The sequence below is a fragment of the Mustela putorius genome, unplaced genomic scaffold (genome assembly GCF_011764305.1).
Source record: "Mustela putorius furo isolate JIRA1106 unplaced genomic scaffold, ASM1176430v1.1 tig00003858_pilon_pilon_pilon, whole genome shotgun sequence".
NCBI classification, from domain to species: Eukaryota; Metazoa; Chordata; class Mammalia; order Carnivora; family Mustelidae; genus Mustela; species Mustela putorius.
Window position 1 is genome coordinate 16,709,756 of NW_025422010.1, and position 20,425 is coordinate 16,730,180.

Genomic DNA, 20,425 nt, shown 5'->3' on the forward strand with positions numbered 1-20,425 from the left:
TCTTCCCTCTGCCTGACAATATCCACTCCTGAACAGGCCAATGACCAAGGCTACCCTCCCAAGCACATCCCCAGCAAACTGAAAGGCCTGCGAAATCATGCTCATCAAATCTCCTCCAGCCTGATATCTTCTGATATCGTTTGCTTAAAATGGATCCTTTCTCTTATAACAGTAATGATAGAATATGGTAGGTGTCCAAGTGCTCATTTTCACCAATGCTCCAGCCCAGTTCTCTGAAGGATTTCCTCAGGGTTATCTAAAGGAACCAGAAAGAACAGGTATTTTCAGAGACTTGAGTTGAATATTCTTACAACAACTGGGTGATCAAGTTACCTACAGTTTTTAGATCATGTGAATGAAAAGCAAAACTAAGCCTAAAGTCTAAATGACTCTAGTTTACACAGAGATAATTTGTTAAGAATGACTACAGATTAGTTATCTCACTGTATAATCAAACAAACCCTTACTTCATAAATTTGTTTATTTTTTCTATCCCATGGTAGGATGCCTGTTACAGTAATATCAGGGATATAAGCTATTCATTAAAATTAAACCATTTTAAAAAAAGAAAAAGGCACTCTCTCCCTTTTTACTTCTCAAACAAAAATCCTAGTAAGAAAAGCAGGACCTCTCCCCATTACCGGTAATAATAGAGAGAAACACGTACTGATTAGATTTGTGAAATTCTAGAAGCCTTGTTTTGGCAGTTTCAATATCCTTTTCACCAGCCTTTCCACCAGGATGTCTAGCAATCAGCAAATTGAACTAGTTCACATTTTTGTTTCTTCTCCTTCCCTCTAACTAAAGCACAATAAATAATCTCATGATCAGAGCACAGAATCTGCAAATGGGATCATCAGCTCCTTCCATAATTATAAAAGTTATAGGAGCAAGATATGCCCCTTGCAAAATCACAATCCCAAGATAGCCTCCATATAATTAATGCTAAAAGCACCATTTACTACCCCAGCTACTGTAGGACCAAGCATCTTGTTTCCACAGCCAAGAAAGTATATGACAGTAAAGAAGTCAGAATGCCTTCCTCTGATGAGCCCTGACTGGAGTAGTCAAAAGAGATCTTAGCAGGGGATCATCCAAGAACATCTGCATCTACAAGCAAGATGGAAAATTCCCAAACACTTAAGAAAGTCTCGTGTCTATTGTTTGAATGTTTTTTTTTTTTCCATTTCTCATCAAAGCTTAAATTTTAGAGACATACAAGTCAATGCCCAAAGTCAAATATCCTTGGGGCCTTTGAGCAACTACAAAGAACCGGGCTCTAATTTGGAAGCTTATGTTTTCTTAGAAAACAAACCCATATTCATTTAACCAATCTATAACTTTTAGTGAGCACCTACAATGTGCATGTTCTGTTACTGTTCCCATCTGTCACCTGAAAGATGCTTTCACTACTTGGATCAGAAAAGAAGAAAAGCAGAGCTCCTGCAGAATTCATACAACCTCAGGACAGAGACACTTTGGGTATTCAAAGGAGTAAACTTTGACTCTTCTTTCAAAAGACATTTGTTGTTGCCCAAATCCTTCCTAATATCTAACCAAAATCCTTCATGTTACAATTTATTTTTTCCTGTTGTCTATATGGACAATAATTGTTTACCAACTTTCACAGGATTAATTCCAAGTCAACAAATAGTGATTGAATGTCCGTTATGTGCCAGAAACTACAAACCTTAAGGATTGGAAGTTGAATAATTATGGTCCTTGAGTTCTCAACCTATCAGCAAAAGACATGTATGCAACTAAATACTAAACTAGTACTATGACAAGCTGCAGTGGAAAAACAGAAAGGAGCTGGTCTTTTCTTGAAAGATCCGTAGAATTTGACCATGAAAAAAAAAAGAATATAAGAGCATTCCAAAGAAAAAGAGTCATAAGTAGAAGGTGATAGATGAGAAGAGAAAGGTAGATTGGGGTGCAATTATTACAGATAGTACAAAGACTTTGGATTCCAACTAATAGGTTTTAGGAAGTCATAGAAATTTTTCAAGCCAGCATAGGGAAGTAACATAACCAGGGACTTGTTTTACATAAATCATTCTGGAGGCAGAGGAGAATGACTAGGAAGAGTAATTAGAGCCAAAGTGTTGGGAGGCTATTGCAAAAAGAGCAAAAGATTGTGTGAATATGGAGCTCTGCAGAAAATAGGATTGGAAAATTCATAAGACTTAGAGGTCAATTAAATGAATGGAGTAAAGAGGAGGAAACAGAAGAATGCTCTGAGGTATTTAGATTCAATAGCATGGTAGATAACGATGGTGGAATAAATGTGGGTAATGATTTTATTGGGAACATACTGAGTTTGAGGTACCCATTGGACAACCAATGAATGTCAGATGGACATTTGAATTCACTCACAAGAGCTGTCTAATTGAGAGTCATCAGACCATCACAGATGAGCTCATCCAAGGTAAAAATATATTTTACATATATATATATATTTACCTATAGAATAGTATAGGTAAAAAGGAAAAGTATAGGATAAAGGAGGAAGAACAGAACTTGAGGCCATCCACATTTAAAAGGAAGAAGAGGCATTATGGAAAAATTTTTTTAAAAAGACCAAGACAAGGAGGAGAAAAGTATGGGGACAGGAAGGCAACCAGTAGATTCAAGTCAAGTGAAAAGAAATCTTCAAGAATGAAGGAGATGCTAGATAACACAGGATGAGGCTACAGAGTTATTGGTTTCAGAAAGTATGGGACAATTAAATACAAAGAAAATTCAGTAAAATTTTGGAGGACATACAGATGGCCAGAAATCGAGATAGAAACAAACTGAAAAAAAAAAAATTCAGTAAAGGGGAAAAAACTGAGATAGTTTTGTTTTTCTTTGTTTTTACTATGTGGGAGGCAAAGTTAACAATGAAGTTAGAGAGCAAGATGAACTGAGGATCTTGAAGAATAAAAAGAACAAGTACAGGAACTAGAAAAAAGAACTGATTAGAAGTGAATGCATTATAGATTCAATGGGCATAGGTAATCATAAATTTATAAGAAGAGCTGGATCAAAACAGATTCGAGATTTTCCCAAGAGTCCTCAGCAACCAGGAGGAAGCACATGGTTGGGCTGATCCAAGTTTAAGTGTTAAGGTGAGTATAGAAGAAATAGTCAGAGAATGAACGCATTTAGGGATCTAGGGAGGGTCATTAAACTGATCCAAGATGGGTGAGGAAATGGTGAGGGGAGAAAGAGGCAGGTAGCCTATAAAACAAAGCATAGGATGTCAGAAAACTAGAGGGAGTCTCTATTGAGTTTTTTCTTTTAAAAAAAGATGTTTTTAGAGCAGTTTTAGGTTTACAACAAAATTCAGAGGAAGGTATGGAGATTTGCCATACATGCAAGCCTCTCCCATTTTCAACATTTCTCACTAGAATGGTGCGATTTTTACCAAGAATGGATCTACTTTGACACATCATAATCACCCAAAGCCCATAGTTTACTTTAAGGCAACTCTTGGTGTTGTACATTCTATAGGTTTAGACAAAAGTATAATGGTATATCCATTATTATCCATATTATAATATAGAGGGTTTTTTTACTGCCCTAAAAATTCCCTGTGCTCTACCTGTTCAAATCTCCTGTCCCTACCCCAACCCCATCCCCAACCCATCTGCCATCCCTTGATACTACTGATTATTTTACTGTCTCCAAAGTTTTGCCTATTTCAGAATGTCACGTAGTTGGAATCATAGTTTGAAGATTGGCTTTTTTCACATAGTAATATGCATTTAAGTTTTGTCTTCTTTCACATAGATTGGCTCCTTTCACATAGTAACATGCATTTAAGTTTTGTCCATATCTCTTCGTGGCTTGATATCATCATTTATTTTTAATACAGAATATTCCATTGCCTGGATGTACTATAGTTTATTTATCCATTCACCTACTGAAGGACATCTTGATTCTTCCAAATTTTGGCAATTATGAACAAAGCTGCTTTAAACATCCATGGACAGGTTTCTGTGTAGACCTAAATCCAGCCTAACTGCTGAATCTTGCATTAAGAGTATGCTCAGTTTGTAAGAAACAGCCAAACTGTCTTCCAAAGTGTCTCTCTGCTGTGTTTTATCACAAGCTTCATGGATGTAGGCAATGGCAGCAATGATTGGTACTCAGGAAGCAGAGTTTTTTAAAAATTTCAGAGTGGAGCATTTCTAAGGCACTAGTGGTTCAAAGAAGTACCATATTTGGTAGCATAGGTTGGAGAGGGCTCCTCAAAGCATAGTTTTTACTATAGTTTTAAAAAAAAGTTACTAGGGTTCACTTCTAGGTATTTTATAATTTTTATATATTAAAACATTAAAGCACAACTTTAGCAGAAAATGTGAAGTCTTTGGAACCTTGAGGCACTGGAATTTGTAACACTTCCTATTGGCTGGAACCTCTGCCGGCCAGTTTTAATACCCTCTTCTGAGCTCTGAAGAAAAGATACTGAGCCACCTTAAGTTGGGTTTTCCATTACTTGGAACACAATTCCTAGCCAAGATTACAAAAAATAAAACAAACAAAAAACCCAGCTTAAGCAAGAAGGGGATTTATTGGCTTATATCACAAGAACAGTCCAGTAGTAGTTTCAGGCTTAAGTGTTGGTTTGATTCAAGGGCTCAAAGATATTGTCAAGGACATGTTTCTTCTTTGTCTTTCCTGGTATCATCACCACTATGAGGCTGGCTCCTTATGTGGTGTGTTACATTATATCCTACACCACCCAGAAGGAAAATAAAACTTCTTTTCCCATAAGAAACAATTCCAATAAAAATTCCGGGAAAAAAAAGTTCTTCTCTAATCTCACTATCCTAAGATAGATCACATGTCAAGTCCTGCCATGTGGCCAGGAGTACAATTATCCTGAGTAGTTATATCTAGAAGTGGAGTTAGTGTCCCACAAAAGCCAAGAGCGACATATGGTCAATAGAGCAAAAATCAGGGTACTTAATAAGAGAAGGAGAAATGTGCACAGATACATTTCATATTGTCTATTTTCTTTTAGGTTTATAGGTAATATTCTTCCCTGAATTAGGATTCTGTAATGTCCAGCAAAGATAGAGACAAGAAAATAAATTTAGACAAGATAATACCACCTACTATAATGTTCCATTGTTGTTAGAAAATAGTTTCCATTATGTCCTCTTTCCTGTGTATGAACTCAGGTTCAAATCACATCTCTGTTGACGGGAGAAGTTTCTTTGGCAGCAGCAGCAAACTATTCTGTAAATTATCATTTTTAAGGGTAGTCCAATTTCCCATCTCTGTCTCAAGAAATCCCTTTTTCCTTTATTCTAGGAAAAGGTATTATTGTCTTGAGACATAAAGTAAATTCTTTTTAGTATGAAAATACAATCCTCCTTTTCTTTATCAGAATGTCAGAAACAAATGCCTAGCACTTGAGCCTATTGCAGACTTTTGCCTGTAAGTGCATTTACCTTTATTTTATCTTATGGCAGGAGCACATCTAATTTGGCATTCTTTTCTACATAGTTTTTCCTGGAGGGAGATCTAGTTTGATTTATGATGAACACTTAATTAGTAAGTTAATTTCACTTCCTATATACAGTTTGCAGCTGTCCTATTAGAGTAAGGGGGAGATGCCACGGTGAATTCTGTAAGTCTGCTGGTTATTTCAGTCACTCAAGGAGATATTTACTGTGTTCCCAAAATTATGTTGGCATTAAAGTGCAGTGCACTGGCCATGACCTCCAGGAGTTCATCTAGCTGGGAAGACAGTCATGAGCTTATAAAACAATTAAAATAAGTCAATCAGAGAAAGACAATTATATGATCTCACTGATCTGAGGAATCTGAGAAACAAGACAGAGGATCATAGGGGAAGCGAGAAGAAAAATGAAACAAGATGAAGCCAGAGAGGGAGACAAACCATGAGAGACTTAATCTCAGGAAACAAACTGAGGATTGCTGGAGGGGAGGGGGGTGGCAGGGATGGGGTGGCTGGGCGGTGGAGATTGGGAAGAGTCTGTGCTATGGTGAGCGCTGTGAATTGTGTAAGACTGATGAATCACAGACCTGCATCCCTGAAATAAATTATACATTATATGTTAATAAAAGAAAGAGAGAGGAAGACAGGCAGGCAGAGCAGAGCAAAATTAGAGATCAGAAGTAGTACTACAGAGAGTAAGGGTCACAGGAGACAGTGCAAGGGTGAACGTGGGAGAAATGAAGGTATGGTCACTTGAGGCTGAGGAAGAGCCCTAGAAAAAGAGGACTTGAGTTGGAGCTTACAGAATATTTAGATGGGGTAGATAGAGAATAGACATTGGGGCACAGAGGGATGGTTGGGAGATGAAAAGGAGCTTTAACATTGTAAAGACAGATATGAATCCATCCTTCCAAAGAGGAAGGATTGAGTTGGAGAACAAAGAGAATGACTACACTGAGCTGACCAGCTACGAAGCAATAGGCAGTAGCAAGAGCAACAGGCACCTTCCTTCATCAAAAAGCATTGCAATGAAAGACAAGAGTTCAGACTTGATCTTGGTTCCCAATCTTGTAACCATGTGAACAGTAAGGTTGAATCTGAGGTCAGAGCAGGGCATCCAGTGGAAATCCTCTTGTAAACAGTTGTAGGGATGCATTCAAGCCAAATCTGGATATGATGTAATCCGAAGTTGACTTCTGGATCTGCAGAATTACTGCCAGCTGGCTGCATGGTTTCTCTCAGTAATTTCATTCATCTCTCAATCATGTGATTGGATTTTTCGGACTCTAATTATAGGATCACTCTCCTTCTAGAAGCCCTTTTGATAGAGATGTCCAACCAGAATATATAAGTAAAATAATGCTAACTATGGCCTTACTGACCTACAGGAAATACAGCGATTTTTTGAAGAACCTAATATCCATCCTGGGAGAATATATTGTTGATATATTACTGTGTGTAGGTAACATGACTTGTTGCTCATTTAACGTGAAAAAAAATCCACCCAGTCCCAGCACACATACTTTCATACACATATCACCAAATTCTAAATCTAGGTGGCCTCAAACTTAGGGAACATTAATCTAAGGTTTTGACTTAAAATACAGATTCACTTGTTCTGGTGGAGGCCTGCAATTACATTATTAGTAATGATCTTGTAGCAGAAGAATATTCTTTGGAAAAATACTACCTTAACGCCCATGTATTAGTTAAACTCTCTTAACCCATGTGCCTAGTTTTAGGTGTTCAATAAATATTTACTGTATTGAATCAATGTATTTACAGCCCTAATAGCAACAAAACACAATTCTTAGCTACCTAAACATATCAAGCCTTCCAAGGGAAAACTATCATTTGACTGATCCCGTAAGAGAAGATAGCAAGGTGCCAAATACATGAACTTCACTTGAAGTCAGCCAATCTGGAGTTTATCGCTACTTTCTTGACAAGTCGTGCCCCCAACCAAATAAATTATTTTTCTTCATTCTTCCATTTACCACACCAGCAGCTCAATGGGGTAGGCAATTGAAGATGAAGAAGTAAAAACGTATTCAATAAAATTCAATGTAAATATGAATTGTACTGTATTTATTATTTTTTAATTTACTACAAATGAGATCTCTAGATCATAAGCTCCTCCCTACATGATTCTGGGCCTTAAATGCTGAGCCAAGTTCTGAAGATAGTTTTTGAATCCTTGCTGATCTTTGCTCATTCTTTAATATTACTGAGACATAGTTATTGATTTATTAATTGAATGCATTAATTTTTAAGATGAAACTCTGGCAATTTAAATTAAATGGTATTTGACTTATTATAAATGATTTTCAATACATTTTTTAAGCCCAGAAATCATCAAAGGCTCCAAAATAAACACAACTGAGAAATTCATGGGAATTTCATATGAAGGCTTTGCTTTAAAGTTAGGTAATATAAACTAATAAAACAAAGAATCCACAAATGACTGTTCACATTTTGTCCTTTCAAAATATATTTTTAAAGGTATTTAATTAACTCTTTGCTTGCTCATGCTCTTTTTCCTTCCACCCAAAGCACATTAATCAAAAATAGTTGTTTGTAGATCTCTAAACATATTTTAAAACTTCCAAAACTGATTATTTAAGTCATTTTTATGCAGAATTTTATCGAGAACAATTAAGTCTGAAGACTTACTTGTAAAAGAACATGTTATACTGCTATTTTAGTAGCATAACTGATAACCAGGTATTATTTCCCCAGTGGACAGTAACTTTCTGAATACTGGGCACAATGTATAAATACACTAAGCGATGGAAATTTATCTAAATGGTGCATCCTAGAAGTGTTCCAACACCCATGCCTATTTATGAATTTACTCTCTTCTTAGGCATCTCCATCTGAGTAGCTACTTTAAATTTTTAGTTGAATTCAGTTAACACAGCAAGCAGATATTAAAGTACAGTTTATGAAAATACATGGAAGCTTATATATTCCCAACATGAAAGATTTTATGATTGCTAAAGAAAATATAATCCTTTAAGAGATTTTAGTTATTTCCTAGATGTCTTTTTTCTCCAAACATTAGACGAAGTTACATTGTTTACAAAAATTTATTCATACAAATTTTACACACTTTATATAACAGTTATCAAAGTCCTAGTTATAGATATCATGTGTGTAATAATACTTGGTTAAGATGTTTTTTATAATCAGTTGCACACAAAATAAGAGCTCCAAGACTAACACCTACCTAAATTATCACTATATCATAAATCTGCTCCAGGTTAGTAAGGCTCTTGGCATTTCTAAAAAGTATACAAAAGATTAAACTGGGTGATCACTGTAAATGCTTGCAACTAGCCACAGGAACACTAAATTAGACTTCATAAATAAAAGGTTAACTAGAGCCCTATTTCACCACTAACAGCTGACACAAATACAGAAAACTCTGCCCATTATCGAAGAAACAAATAATTAAGACTAAAATGCAAGCCGATGTGTTGCAGCATTGTAGGGCCACTAAATAGCCATCTGTGATTCGTGGCGATTTAAAAGGCGAAGAAAGGCACTAAAGCTGCAAACTGCATCCCGTGTCACATTGCCTGAGGAGACTGCAGAATTAAAGAAAGATTGATCCCATACACAGGACTCAGGCATAGATCGAATGCCTCTGTGCTTTCACTGTTTGCAATGTGATCTCCTGGCAGCATCCATCCCGCCTGGGAATGCAAATCCAATTCTGTTTTCTTTGATTTATGACTTCATACCGAATCAAATCCGTAAAGGAAAAGGAAAGGTCCTTTAAACTTTACAAGCTAATGTTTAATCTATTCTTGTTCTCTTTTTCTTTTTCTCTGAAAGAATCTGTGCCTGAATTTGGGGAGTTTGGCTGGTTTGCCTGTTGTAGCTTGATCTGGTTGCTGGGTGTAGGTTCTTTTGTTTATAGAGATTACTCACATGTTCAAGGAATTGATAGGAAACAGACAGACATGCCTTCTGTAGCCAAGAAAGGATACAAGGGGGAGGTTCTCAGGGTCTGTTGGAGCTTGCTTACCTCACTCTTGACCACAAATATAAGATAGTACTCATACATATGAAGATGAGGTTTAAATGATTTATCAGTTAGTAAAACTGAGCAAAATGTGAACACTACACATTCTAATATGACAAAGGTTGGTTTTATGAAATAAATTTTACTAAGCAATAAGCCATAATGTAGAAAAATACATTTTACCTACAAACTCAATAAACAAGAAACAAAGGGTTCATATTTAGAGCATAATTACTTAGTGGTAACTACACAGGGATTCCTAAACTTTACAATAGGTACTTGCACCAAACAACAAAAAGCATTCACAAGTTTAAGAGAAGTGAGTGAAAAATGTAAACGGTACTTCAACAGTGCAAGAGGGTGAGAAAGAGTCTTCAGAAAATCACAAAAGAAAAGTGTGACTCCTACAGAGCTGGGTTCAAAGGGGAGCATCCTGGTCATTTCACAAGATGAGAAATATTGACAGCACTGGAGAAAAACACATTGTACTTTGCATCCATTTCCAATATCCAGCGCCCAAAGTCAGTCAGGCAGGGGACCTACAGTGGGACTCAGCTTACCCTCAGCGTCCCAGACCTGGGGCAGCTCCAAACCAGTCCCTCTCCAGGGTCCTCCTCTGACTGCCTTATGCTCTGCCTCTTCCAATATACCTACATTTCCTTCACTCTGTTCCATTTGCCCTAACCTTGGGATATCGAGTTTCCTGCAAGTACAGAGAAGGGAGATTTTTCTACCAAGTCTCCCTTTTCTGTACAACCCACCAACACTTCCCCCAGGGAGTGATGTGAATTCTGGGGAGAAGCACAATTTGGATTGAGCTGTTGTTTTTATCAGGAGAATTTCCTTCTGGGCTGAGAGTCTGAAGAGAGACAAGTACACATAAAAGTAGAATCAAAGAAAGCAGAAGTACTGGAATTGCCATCCAGCGAGGGGACAAAAGGGGACAGTCCTAGTTGAGTTCAGCTGGGACTGTAGCAGCCTGCCCCAGAGACTCTCTAGGAAAGAATGCCCTTCAGCAATTCTCCCAAATCATTACCTCCAAATCTCCCTGGAGCAGGGCATCATTATGTACAGTAGCAAATGATCAGTATTAATATCTTCAGGCCTGTCGTGGATAAAAATACTATCCTTTTAATTCCATTTTACAAAAATAGGAGTAATATTCAAAACAATGATTGTCTATTTTTCTACTTATTTTATATAAAAACATAAACAGCTCAGGCGAATTTTCAATCCTTGTGCACACTCTGTATGAACTGCTGTCTTTTATACCTATATATATTCGTAATATATATATTTGTAATATATATATATTAATAATTGGTCCACAAAGTATATCTGTGCATTCTCTAGTGCTTTGTAAAAAGAAAAAACAATATTATTATCAAAATATTCATTTAATGGCTTTACTTCATACATAAATACATGTTTGGATAGAACACATGAGCGATGACTGTTCAGTCAGTTGGGAAAGTGACTTTTCATTGTGTCAGGATTGTATACACAAGGTAGCTGATAACTCATCGCTACAAATACGCTATTCGGCGTCCTTTGTTTTTAACCCTTTGTTTATACCTTTTCCCTAGGACGGCCGCCAAGTATTTCTTGACAGCCATTTGTTTCCGGTAGCGACTGTAGCTGTCGGTGAAGATTCCGTCTGAGTGGCGCTTGGAGAGAGGCTCCGAGTCGTCCTCTGCGCCGCCGCCTAGGCTCCCACTGCAAGGAAAGGGGTCGGGAAGAGGGTGGCGGGGCGGGAGACACAGATTCAATAGCTGCGGGGAGCAGGTGGGCCCCACCCCACGCGGGAGCCTTCAGGGAAGGCACAGCTCTCATCGCCCACCGCGCCGCCTTCCTCTGCCAGTAAGCAGCTGGAGGGGAGGGCTGTGATGTAAACCCCTCATCCCGCCCTCCCCACCGAGGCTTTCCTGGCACTAAATCCTTACAGAAGGGACCCGGGATGAGGTCCGGGCCAAGGGCAGGCGTGCTTCACGCCCACCCTCTCTCCAGATGCTGCTCCTTGAGATTTGACCAACAGCGCTTTTGCGCTAAATTGTCCTGTTCATCCCTCCGACCCCCCACCCCCACCCCCACCCCCGCCAAAGAAAATAACCAAAAAGCCCCAAGAGCCACGTTGGCTGCTGCCTGGGAGTTTAACATCGATCCTGCAATTCCTAGTCAGACATGGGCACTCCTCCCTTCCGCACGCTAAGTTGAAACACGTGATGATAATAATATAAGTCGACAGGCTGTAGGCAATATTTTTCATCACATGAATTATTCATTGCGAAAAATGTAATCTGTTTCCCCATGGGCTTTATTAAAATGTTGCCTTCTGCTCAGAGATGCTCCACGCAAGCCCTGTGCCCTGGGTTTGTCTGGCACGCGCAAGAACTGTTTGTTTCCCCGACCAAATTTGAGGATTTGTTGGTTTCGATATGAATTTACAGAAAAAGAAATGTTTGTTTGTTTGTTTGTTTGTTTTTTAAGTCACCCTTAGAAATTATAGCAAATCGTCCCGCGAAGCTCGAAGGTTTTCAGTCACTCGGGGCGGACGGAGGTGAGGCGGGGAGGGAAGAAGGCTATTTGGTTTTTCTTCGTTTTTAAATTCAAAACGGATCAAACTCCCCAGTTTCTCTGCCTTCTCCTTGCCTTTTGCCGCTCATAACTGTCTGACCAAACTTCAAGTGCTGGATGAGAACCTCCGCCAGGGACCGCCGGCTGGCCCCGAAGACCCCGCGGCGCAGACGCACCCTCGGGCCCACGCGCACGCACGGACGCAGAAGCGGCACCGCCCACCCCGCGCGCGCTCGCACGGACACCCACCCCGGAGCGCGCGCTGTCCTGCGGCGCTTAACTCTTTCGCAAACTCTTACCCCAGGCCCTTGGCCATGAGTGTCTGCAGGTATTTCCTGGCGGACAGCTGGTCCAGTACTTTGCGGTAGGCCTTGTTAAGGATCTCTTGGGCGACATCTCTAACGGGGAGGCAAAGCGAGCGCCCAGAGTCACTGACTGTCCCCAAGAGGCAGCCCCAGGTCCCCAGCTAGGCACGCACGCGCCTCGGCGCTCCGGGTGGCTGACGGGACACGCCCCGGAGGCACAGAACTCGCGGATTACTCTTTTGGGATGTTCCCGCGACTGACTGTTAGGAACGGGAGTCCCTGCTGCCCTCCGGGGATGCCAGGCATCGAGTCTGGATGGGGCGCGCACTCCCGGCCACTCCTTGGGCAACAGATCTTTGGGTCCCACGCGACCCTCATAGCCACACAGACCGGCCCGCTACTAACTTTTTGTCGCTCTCACGGGTATCAGCCAGAGAGAGGAGAGGCTTGGGGGTTTTTATGAAAAACATCCTATTCGGTGGGCCACCACCCTTCTCCTCCCGCCCCCTCAGTCCCGGGCCGTAGCCGAGGCCGCGCGTGGTACCTCTTCTCCGCGGGGTAGTAGAGCGCGTAGGCGTCGCGCAGCGCGGAGGCGGGGCTTCCGAGGCCAGGAGGGTCGGAGTCATAGAAGTCCTGCAGCGGGTTTCCGTCCTCGTCGTACACCTCGTCCTCCGGCCTGCCGGGGTAGCCCGGGGGCAGAAGGAGTGGTCAGTACAGGTCTCTCCCCGGCTCTGCCAGGACCCCGAGAAAGGGGCTTGCACTGATTTTCCTTCATTCTAAAGATTCCTCCCACGGAGAATTGCCACTTCTTCCGGCATGGGGGAGGGGGTAGAGGTAAGGCGAAAGAAAGTACACCCAAGAGAAATTCCCTATCCCTCCTAATTGCTCTCCGACCGGTCCTCTCGCGGATAAAGGGTCAGCCTTCAGGGCCCTAAGAAGCCCAGACGTCTGTGCCGACACCCTACACCTCCCCACAGAAAAGGATCTTACCTCCCCCACCCTCCACGGGCCTGACTCCTGAGCCACCCCAAACAAGCAGCCACGGGCGGGGACGAGAAAGGTCTTCAGAGACAAGACTCTGGCCAACGCGAAGACCCGATAGGGGAGGCCCAGAGCAAAACAGAAGAAGGGTGGATGGGTGGGGTGTGCCGCGGCCGACTCCGCCAGCCACCCCCACCCAGCCTCTGAGCCCAGGGGAGCCCTTCCCCGCGCAGATGTAGGTCACGGAGAACCTCCGACTTCTATTTTGGGCGGAAGAGGATCTGGCAGGAACATGAGTAATAGATGCCCCTAAACTTAGCCTGTTTGGCCGTGGCTCATTCTGTGGCATGTCGGCGCACTCTGGTGCTCCTCGCCCAAGGAAAGTGCCAGGCACTCAGGTCTTTTAAAATTGCTGGGAGTGAAATAGGGCTTTTAGGTCCGCTAAAAAAAAAAAATAGTTCGCGCTAATCTGTTAGGGATGTTGGGTCGGCGGAAAGGGAAAGGGTCAACAGGAGACCGAGAGCCAACAGGAACACCGCGGTCTTGAAGTCGCCCTTGCCTAGCGCCTCTATCCTTGATACAGGACGGGGAGAGATGAGCTAAAACGCAAAACCTCCTCGCTTTGGGCCGTTGGAGAGACTCGGAACGCGGCCAGGACAAGTAGCGCTCTCTAGTAGGGTTTAGAGTCGTACTTCGTTATTCTGCTCGCCTTTCCCCAATCGGTGGAGAGGTAAGGATAAGGAAAGCACATCCCTCCGTCCGCCCCACACCCAGCCCTTCCTCGGGGACGCGCCTCCTCTATAGCCCAGCTTCCCAGAGTCCCCGGGTCTTTCTGGCCACTCTTATCCCTGCCCCGTGCCCAGATGCTGGAATGCTAATACTGAAGTCAGAACACATCTCTCCGGTCAGCGGCCGCTAACGGCGACCTTTCCTGGGCACGGCTTGGAGAAGCAGCTTAGCCGGCAGAAGGCGCGCTCCTAGCTGCTGGGAGTCCGGAGCAAGGCGAAGCGCCGAAGCTGCGCTGCAAAGGGAGCTTCCACTCTCCGGCGACCACCCCGGGACTTTGGGGTTGCCTAAGGAACCTGGCAGTGCCAACCGATTGAAACCAGGGGTTAAGAAAAAAGCCAGGTTACTCCAGCCTCGGGCTAGCAAGGTTGTCCCGGTCCTACCTGCCTGCCGGCTTTCTCTCCCTCCTTCCTTTCATGCGTTTCATCCGTTTCTCCCCCTTCCCAAGACTCATTCTTGTCCTTCCTTCTCTCAAAACGCTTTTCCTCAACCATACCCGGCCAACAGTCCCCCTCCCCAAGACAGTTTGAGACTCAAATTGCAGTTGGAAAACGTATCACTTGAGAGAAAGCTCTTCCAGGGGAAAGAATTCGAATTGAAGTGAAAGGGAGATCAGAGGAGAGAGAGGGAGACCCCGCCCCGAGAGTCCAGAACAAGCTGTAACAAAGCGAAGTCCATGGGAGCTTCACGCTCAAGCCTCTCCAACCTGGCTGCGGGCACCAGAGAAGTAGTTCTCCTAACTCAAGCTAAGAATAGGGAAAAGAAGTCAATCTCCCGGCCGGGCCCTGCCCCCTACCGCGGGCGGGGCTGGGGGAGGGGAGGTTTCTCCAGCCCGCTGAAGCTCCCTTGCTCTACCCGGGGTCCTTGGCGGCAGGGGCTGGGGGAGGGGCGCTGAGCCGCAGTGGAGCCTGCCCCGACCTTGCACGGAGCCGGGGCCAAGGACCCAAGGCCGGACCTAGGCTGACAGCGGCGTACTGGGAGCCAGTGGGGAGACCATCATAGCCGGGACCGCGGAACTGCAGGAGGACAACCACGAAGAAGTGTTAGGGGAAGCTAAGCCTCAGCTCAGCCCAGGCGGCCAGCACCTACCAGATTCCAGGGAACCGGAGTCCTGCGGCGGCAGGTGAGCAGTAGACACTGCTGTGCATTATTATCCCATAGACCAGGAGGGCCAGCCTCGCTCCGCTACACATGGCCATTCTGCGCAGAAGGGGAAAGAGGGCATACAGCTGTCAGAACGCCCCTGCCCTTTCACCCGCCAACCCCAAGAAACTCCCCGAACTAGGGGAGGGACAGAGCAAAGCACCGGTTGAAAACCGCTGAATGACAGCCCGTGCGCGCCCTGCCACTTCCCTCTCGCTATAGTTAGAAAAACATATATATGTATATACCTAGTGCCCGCTTAACTCGCCAAACCTGGTGCGGAGGAAAGCTAATTCGTCCCCTGATGCTGGTGAAAGAATCAGCAGTCAAACAAGTCGTTTGATTTGGTAAGATATTTTCCCCCTTACCATTCAACTCTTACCACTGCTAGGAGAGGGTTTGTTGCCAAGTAGGACGGCGGGCAAAGGGCTCCTCCAAGTTTCTGCGCTGGAGTCACAACCCAAGAGGCATCACCGTCTGGCGTTAGTGTCTGAGAAGCCGCAGGAAAGAGCAGGAGCAGCAGGAGGAGCTGGAGGACTTGTTTGCTGAGGCCGGTATTCTGTTCAAAAGTTTGCAGACGCACAGAACTAGGAGGAAGCGTGACACCGAGGCAAGGGGGCGAGGAGAGAGATGGGGAAGGAAGAAAGAGGAGGCGAGGAGCTGAAGTGGGGGTTGGAGACAAAGGGGTCTAAGTCCACCAGGAGAAAGAACTAAGTGATTAAGGAAAAGAGGTAAAGTCAAAGAAGTAGAGAAGGAAGAGGGAGGGCCCCGGGCTCGGCAGGCGTCTGTTGCAACCGCCTGGTCAGGCAGTTGTGCAAGTCGGCAGCGCTTCTCTGCTGTGAGGTCCCCCTGGCTGCGTCTGAAGCTGCGGCTTCTGCTGCTGGTGCTGCCGGTGGTTACAGAGGTGACCGGCCCTCTGCTCCTATTTATATGTGCAGTTACCAGAAATCTATCTGAACGTGGATTTAGAAGAGCCTTCTTTGTCAACATCTGTCTGCCTATGGCCTTTAAGTACAGAATATTTTGTTGCACTGTTGCGCTCCGATTTTTATTCATGGAATGACTTCCTTTTTTTTTTCCCCAGTCACGTAATGATCGGGTATCAGAAAAAGACGTCAGCATCCTAGTCCCTCAAGGAACATATTAACTATTCTGTGCTGTCCTCTTGGATGATAAGATCCGGAGTCATCGACTTCTCATAAACACCTTTCACTCATACAATCCAATTTTTAAGAAGTGCAATTATTTTGATGGTTTTCAGTTTTAGCCATTTCTCAAGAATGGGTAAAGAATTCATAGAATCTAAAGGATGGTGAAAGTTATGTTTTTAATTATGTCCATACAATTTCTCTTTACTCTTCATCAAGCCCCAGCAATCAGAGCTCTGGTCTCTGGAATTAAGCACCATCAACCTCTCCTATTAATAAATTTAATTTAGATCTCCTAATTTCTTGCGTATGTTCTTTTAGATAGACAATTAAATGTGGAAGTCGTTTTGTTTTTAAAGGGAAGTCTTGGAGGATTTTCAGTAAATCGCTAATGAGTCTGGCTGTCGTTGACAGTCTGGCTATGAGTAGATTGATTAGAGTTAAAGCTGCATCCGGTGGGTGGCCTGTGGAGCTGTCCAAGCTCTGAGTGCTGAACTCTGGTCGCAGATGCTACAAACATTGAAAATTACCATTGGTTTAATTTTTCACCAGAGCCTCTAAATCTGAAGATTTGGTGCTGATACTATTAATGTAACAATTCACTGTCCAAGTCTCCCCACTGTTCAGATACGTTCCCCCTTTGCAGTATCCATGAATGCCCTTAATGCTGAGAACAGTCAGACCCTGCCTACATTTGAGTAAAGAGCTTTCTGTTTCCTGTTAGTCCTGGTTTGTAGATCTCTAGGTGGCCTATTTGAACACCTTCACACTTTCTTGGCTTTTACTGATTTCAAAGATTGAAACTGTGAAATTGTACTTTCCACAGAAATTGAAATTTTAAAAATTTGGGAGTGAGAAATACATTATTCTCCTTTATTTACAACTTGGGTTCTGTTTGGAGAAATACAGACAGGTTGGGAAAGCGTGAGGATTCCCAGTACAAGTTTACTTGCTGAGGGTTTCTAACGGGAATCCCTCCATTGGGAACCGTTAATTTTTTTTTAGCTGAAAATGACGTGGGAAGAGGAAAGCAATAAGAGAAGACTACAGCCACCCGGAGGCTTTCAAGCCCCTGGGAAATTTAAGAAGATTCCTAAATTTCTACTCCAGTAAGAGAAAATCCAGCCTATTTCTTTTTATTGCTTAGAGGAAATAGAACCATCAATAATCATTAGTGTGCATTCTAATTATTTGGGTCTTAAACAAAACTTAGAGGAAATGGCAACTTGGTGGGAATATGTCCTATTATAATTTGGAGCTAACTTTTAAATAAGCTATATTAGTTTTGCATGCTTTTTCTAAGACAAAATTATGTTTCTCATTCAAAATTTCCTTAACTACTTTCTTATTTGAGATCTAATATTCCCGTCAAGAAGACAAAAGTTTTGCTCATTCCTGGTCATGAATTAGAAGCTACTCGCTTCATTTTACCTTTTTCCTGGGGATACTCCAGATTGCCTGCCTGCAATAAAGCTATGAACCATAACTACTTAGGGATGTATCTCTTTGTCTCCAGTGCATATGTTCACCTTTTTATGTTGCAATGTTTACATGCATATGTTCCGTGCTCAGCTCTGCCTCTGGAGTAAATTCGCACACAAAGAGCCCTCTTTGAACACGACCAACCGGATAATCAAGCAGGGACGTCTTTCTTACTAACGCACCCAAAGCTATTACCGACTGTGACTTTTCTGTCTTCCTCCTTGCTTCGCGTCAAAGGTGAACCCGATTAAAATCCTTACTCTTCCATCCCACGCGAATTCCGAAAGGAGTTCAATCTGTAGAAATATTTGAAAATTTCCAAGACTCCCTGCACAAATTCACTACTCAACTTTAGTAAAGAGAGCCACCATGTGGGGAGAATGTTGACTTCATGGCCTATCAGAAGGAAAACCACAAAGACCATTAACTTCGTGGGGCGGGTGACGGACTACTGGCTCCATGGCCCGCAGGAATCTTAACTGTGCCCTGGTTTACAAGGGCTGTGCCACTTCCACTCCGTTCAGCTTAGGTACGCGCGGAACTCGGTGCCCACCACTCCGAAATTGATGGCCTTGAGGCCTGAACCCATTTGCGAAAGTGAAAGACTAAGCAAAGAAATCATTTTGAGATTCTTGGTCACTGATCTCCAAGAAAATCAAGCTTCCAAGACCCACCCGTTGCTCGGCACACTCGAAAGACCCGCCCAGCCCCGGACCCACAGCTTCCTGAGGGAATCGAGCCCGGAACAGAGCTGTCCCACAGATCTTTTGGGGCCACTGATGGTCTCTGATTAGGAGAATTTGGCGTCCTTCCCAGCAAGGAAGCTTTCCTTTTCTCGAAAGTTCTGGCCTGGGTCCTTGAGCCCGGGGATACCGGGAAGATTGCGGAAGGGGAGGAACTAGAAGCTCAGGACCGGACTCCAAAACTGCGAAAGTCTGTGATTGCATCCCCACGTCGCCAAATCCTCCCTCATGAGCTAGGCTCCTGCTTTCTATTGGATGGAGGCAAATACGGGGCAACCGATGTCTCAAAGACCAAAACTACCCCCAAGCCCTCCCTGAAAGTAGTAATTTGCCGTTAATGTCGTGGAATATTCTAACTCAAGAGAATTAACTAACGCTGCTGTCGGGGGAGGGGGAGGGCTTTGTGTCTCAGGAGCGGCGAAAAAAAGAGGTGCATCAGGTAAAATGCGAAGCTGGCAAGGCCCAGAGCCACCCCGACAAGCACTGACGAGGCGTCTTGGCGGAGACCACTTAGGGAAACTACCGCTGGTACGGACCAGTTCATTGCAAATGCAGACATCGATCTGGCTTAAAGCGAGGCCTGGGGCCTAAGCAGATTGTGGAAGGACCCTCACCTAAAGCATCCTTTCTGGGAGAAGGGGAGAGAGGAGCGAGGGGCAGAGGAGAATCGGGTCAGGACAGGGCACGACAAGGGGGAGAACCTTCCAATTTTACCCTGCTCGAACCCTGTTTCTCTCCTAAAGATTTTTACTTCTTCCTAAGGCGACTGAGGTTAAGAGGGAGAGAGGAATCTTCAGATATCCTGTATATAACTGAAAATGACAAGGGAGTAAAGGGAAGAAAAGAAAAGTTAGAGTTTCCTTCCAGTTAACAGATAACACAAAAGAATGTCAAATACGACCCCACCAGAGGTAGTAGAATTCCCAGGCAGCAACTGTTTCTTCCCAGGCTGTGGAAGCAAAGACTGGCATACTAGACTAGACTGCAACCACATCTCCTTAGAAAAGCAATTGCAACCATGGAATTCTTCCCAGGGGTAGGTTTCTCCCGTGTCCTCTGAGAACGGGAGGGACAGAAGGCATCACTCTGGGGCTGTGCCTCCATCTACCTAGCACAGGCTATTTGACAATATTTGTCGAAAATGAACAAAGACCCTGAACTTCAAACCTCTAATATATTAACTAATATATATGCTTAAGCATAATAAGGTGCTTTTTATCCTGTTTGTCCTTAAGATAAGAAAACAGAGCTTTGGGTCTTGAAATGGTGAATCCTCGCTACAAGTCAAACTAACACTTGCCTGAATTGTTTTTTCTGGTCACTCAACACAGCTGTCTTTGCTGAAGTTTCAAGCCTTGAAACCTCGGTGAACACTCAAAGAATGGTTTAGCCCTTGAAAAGATGAGTTTTTGTATCCAAATGAGAGAGCTATGTCTAGTATATTTACTGAGCGTTTGAATTTGAAGATGATTTCACAACATTAGCAAATAGCTTGCACAGCCAAGACTTCTTACCCTAGGAACGGAGTCTTCCTTTTATGGCTATGTAACCCTCCCTCATTGCCCTGTACCTCCACCATCCCCATCACCTACCCTCACTGATTTTTTTTTTTTAAATCATACGAAAGGACATGTTTGCACAAAGCATCTTCATTAATTCCTAGTATAAATAATAGTAAATCTTATTGGAAAAGTCTTATACTCTCATTCTACTCATTTCTATCCACTACTTAGCCTAAGAACCAGCCTATCGTAAACCTATTCAGTGAACAAGTTTGA

At 43.3% G+C, this 20,425-nt stretch overlaps 1 protein-coding gene across 1 annotated transcript; it reads right to left on the reverse strand.

Moving 5' to 3' along the window:
• Positions 1-7,555: 7,555 nt before the first annotated feature.
• On the reverse strand, positions 7,556-16,377 carry ADCYAP1 (adenylate cyclase activating polypeptide 1). The gene is given in 6 exon segments (XM_045065416.1): positions 7,556-11,201; positions 12,359-12,457; positions 12,909-13,040; positions 15,221-15,331; positions 15,643-15,934; positions 16,132-16,377. Coding segments are annotated over 6 exon segments (1,023 nt in total). The 5' UTR covers positions 16,331-16,377; the 3' UTR covers positions 7,556-11,011.
• Between the last annotated feature and the right edge of the window lie 4,048 nt (positions 16,378-20,425).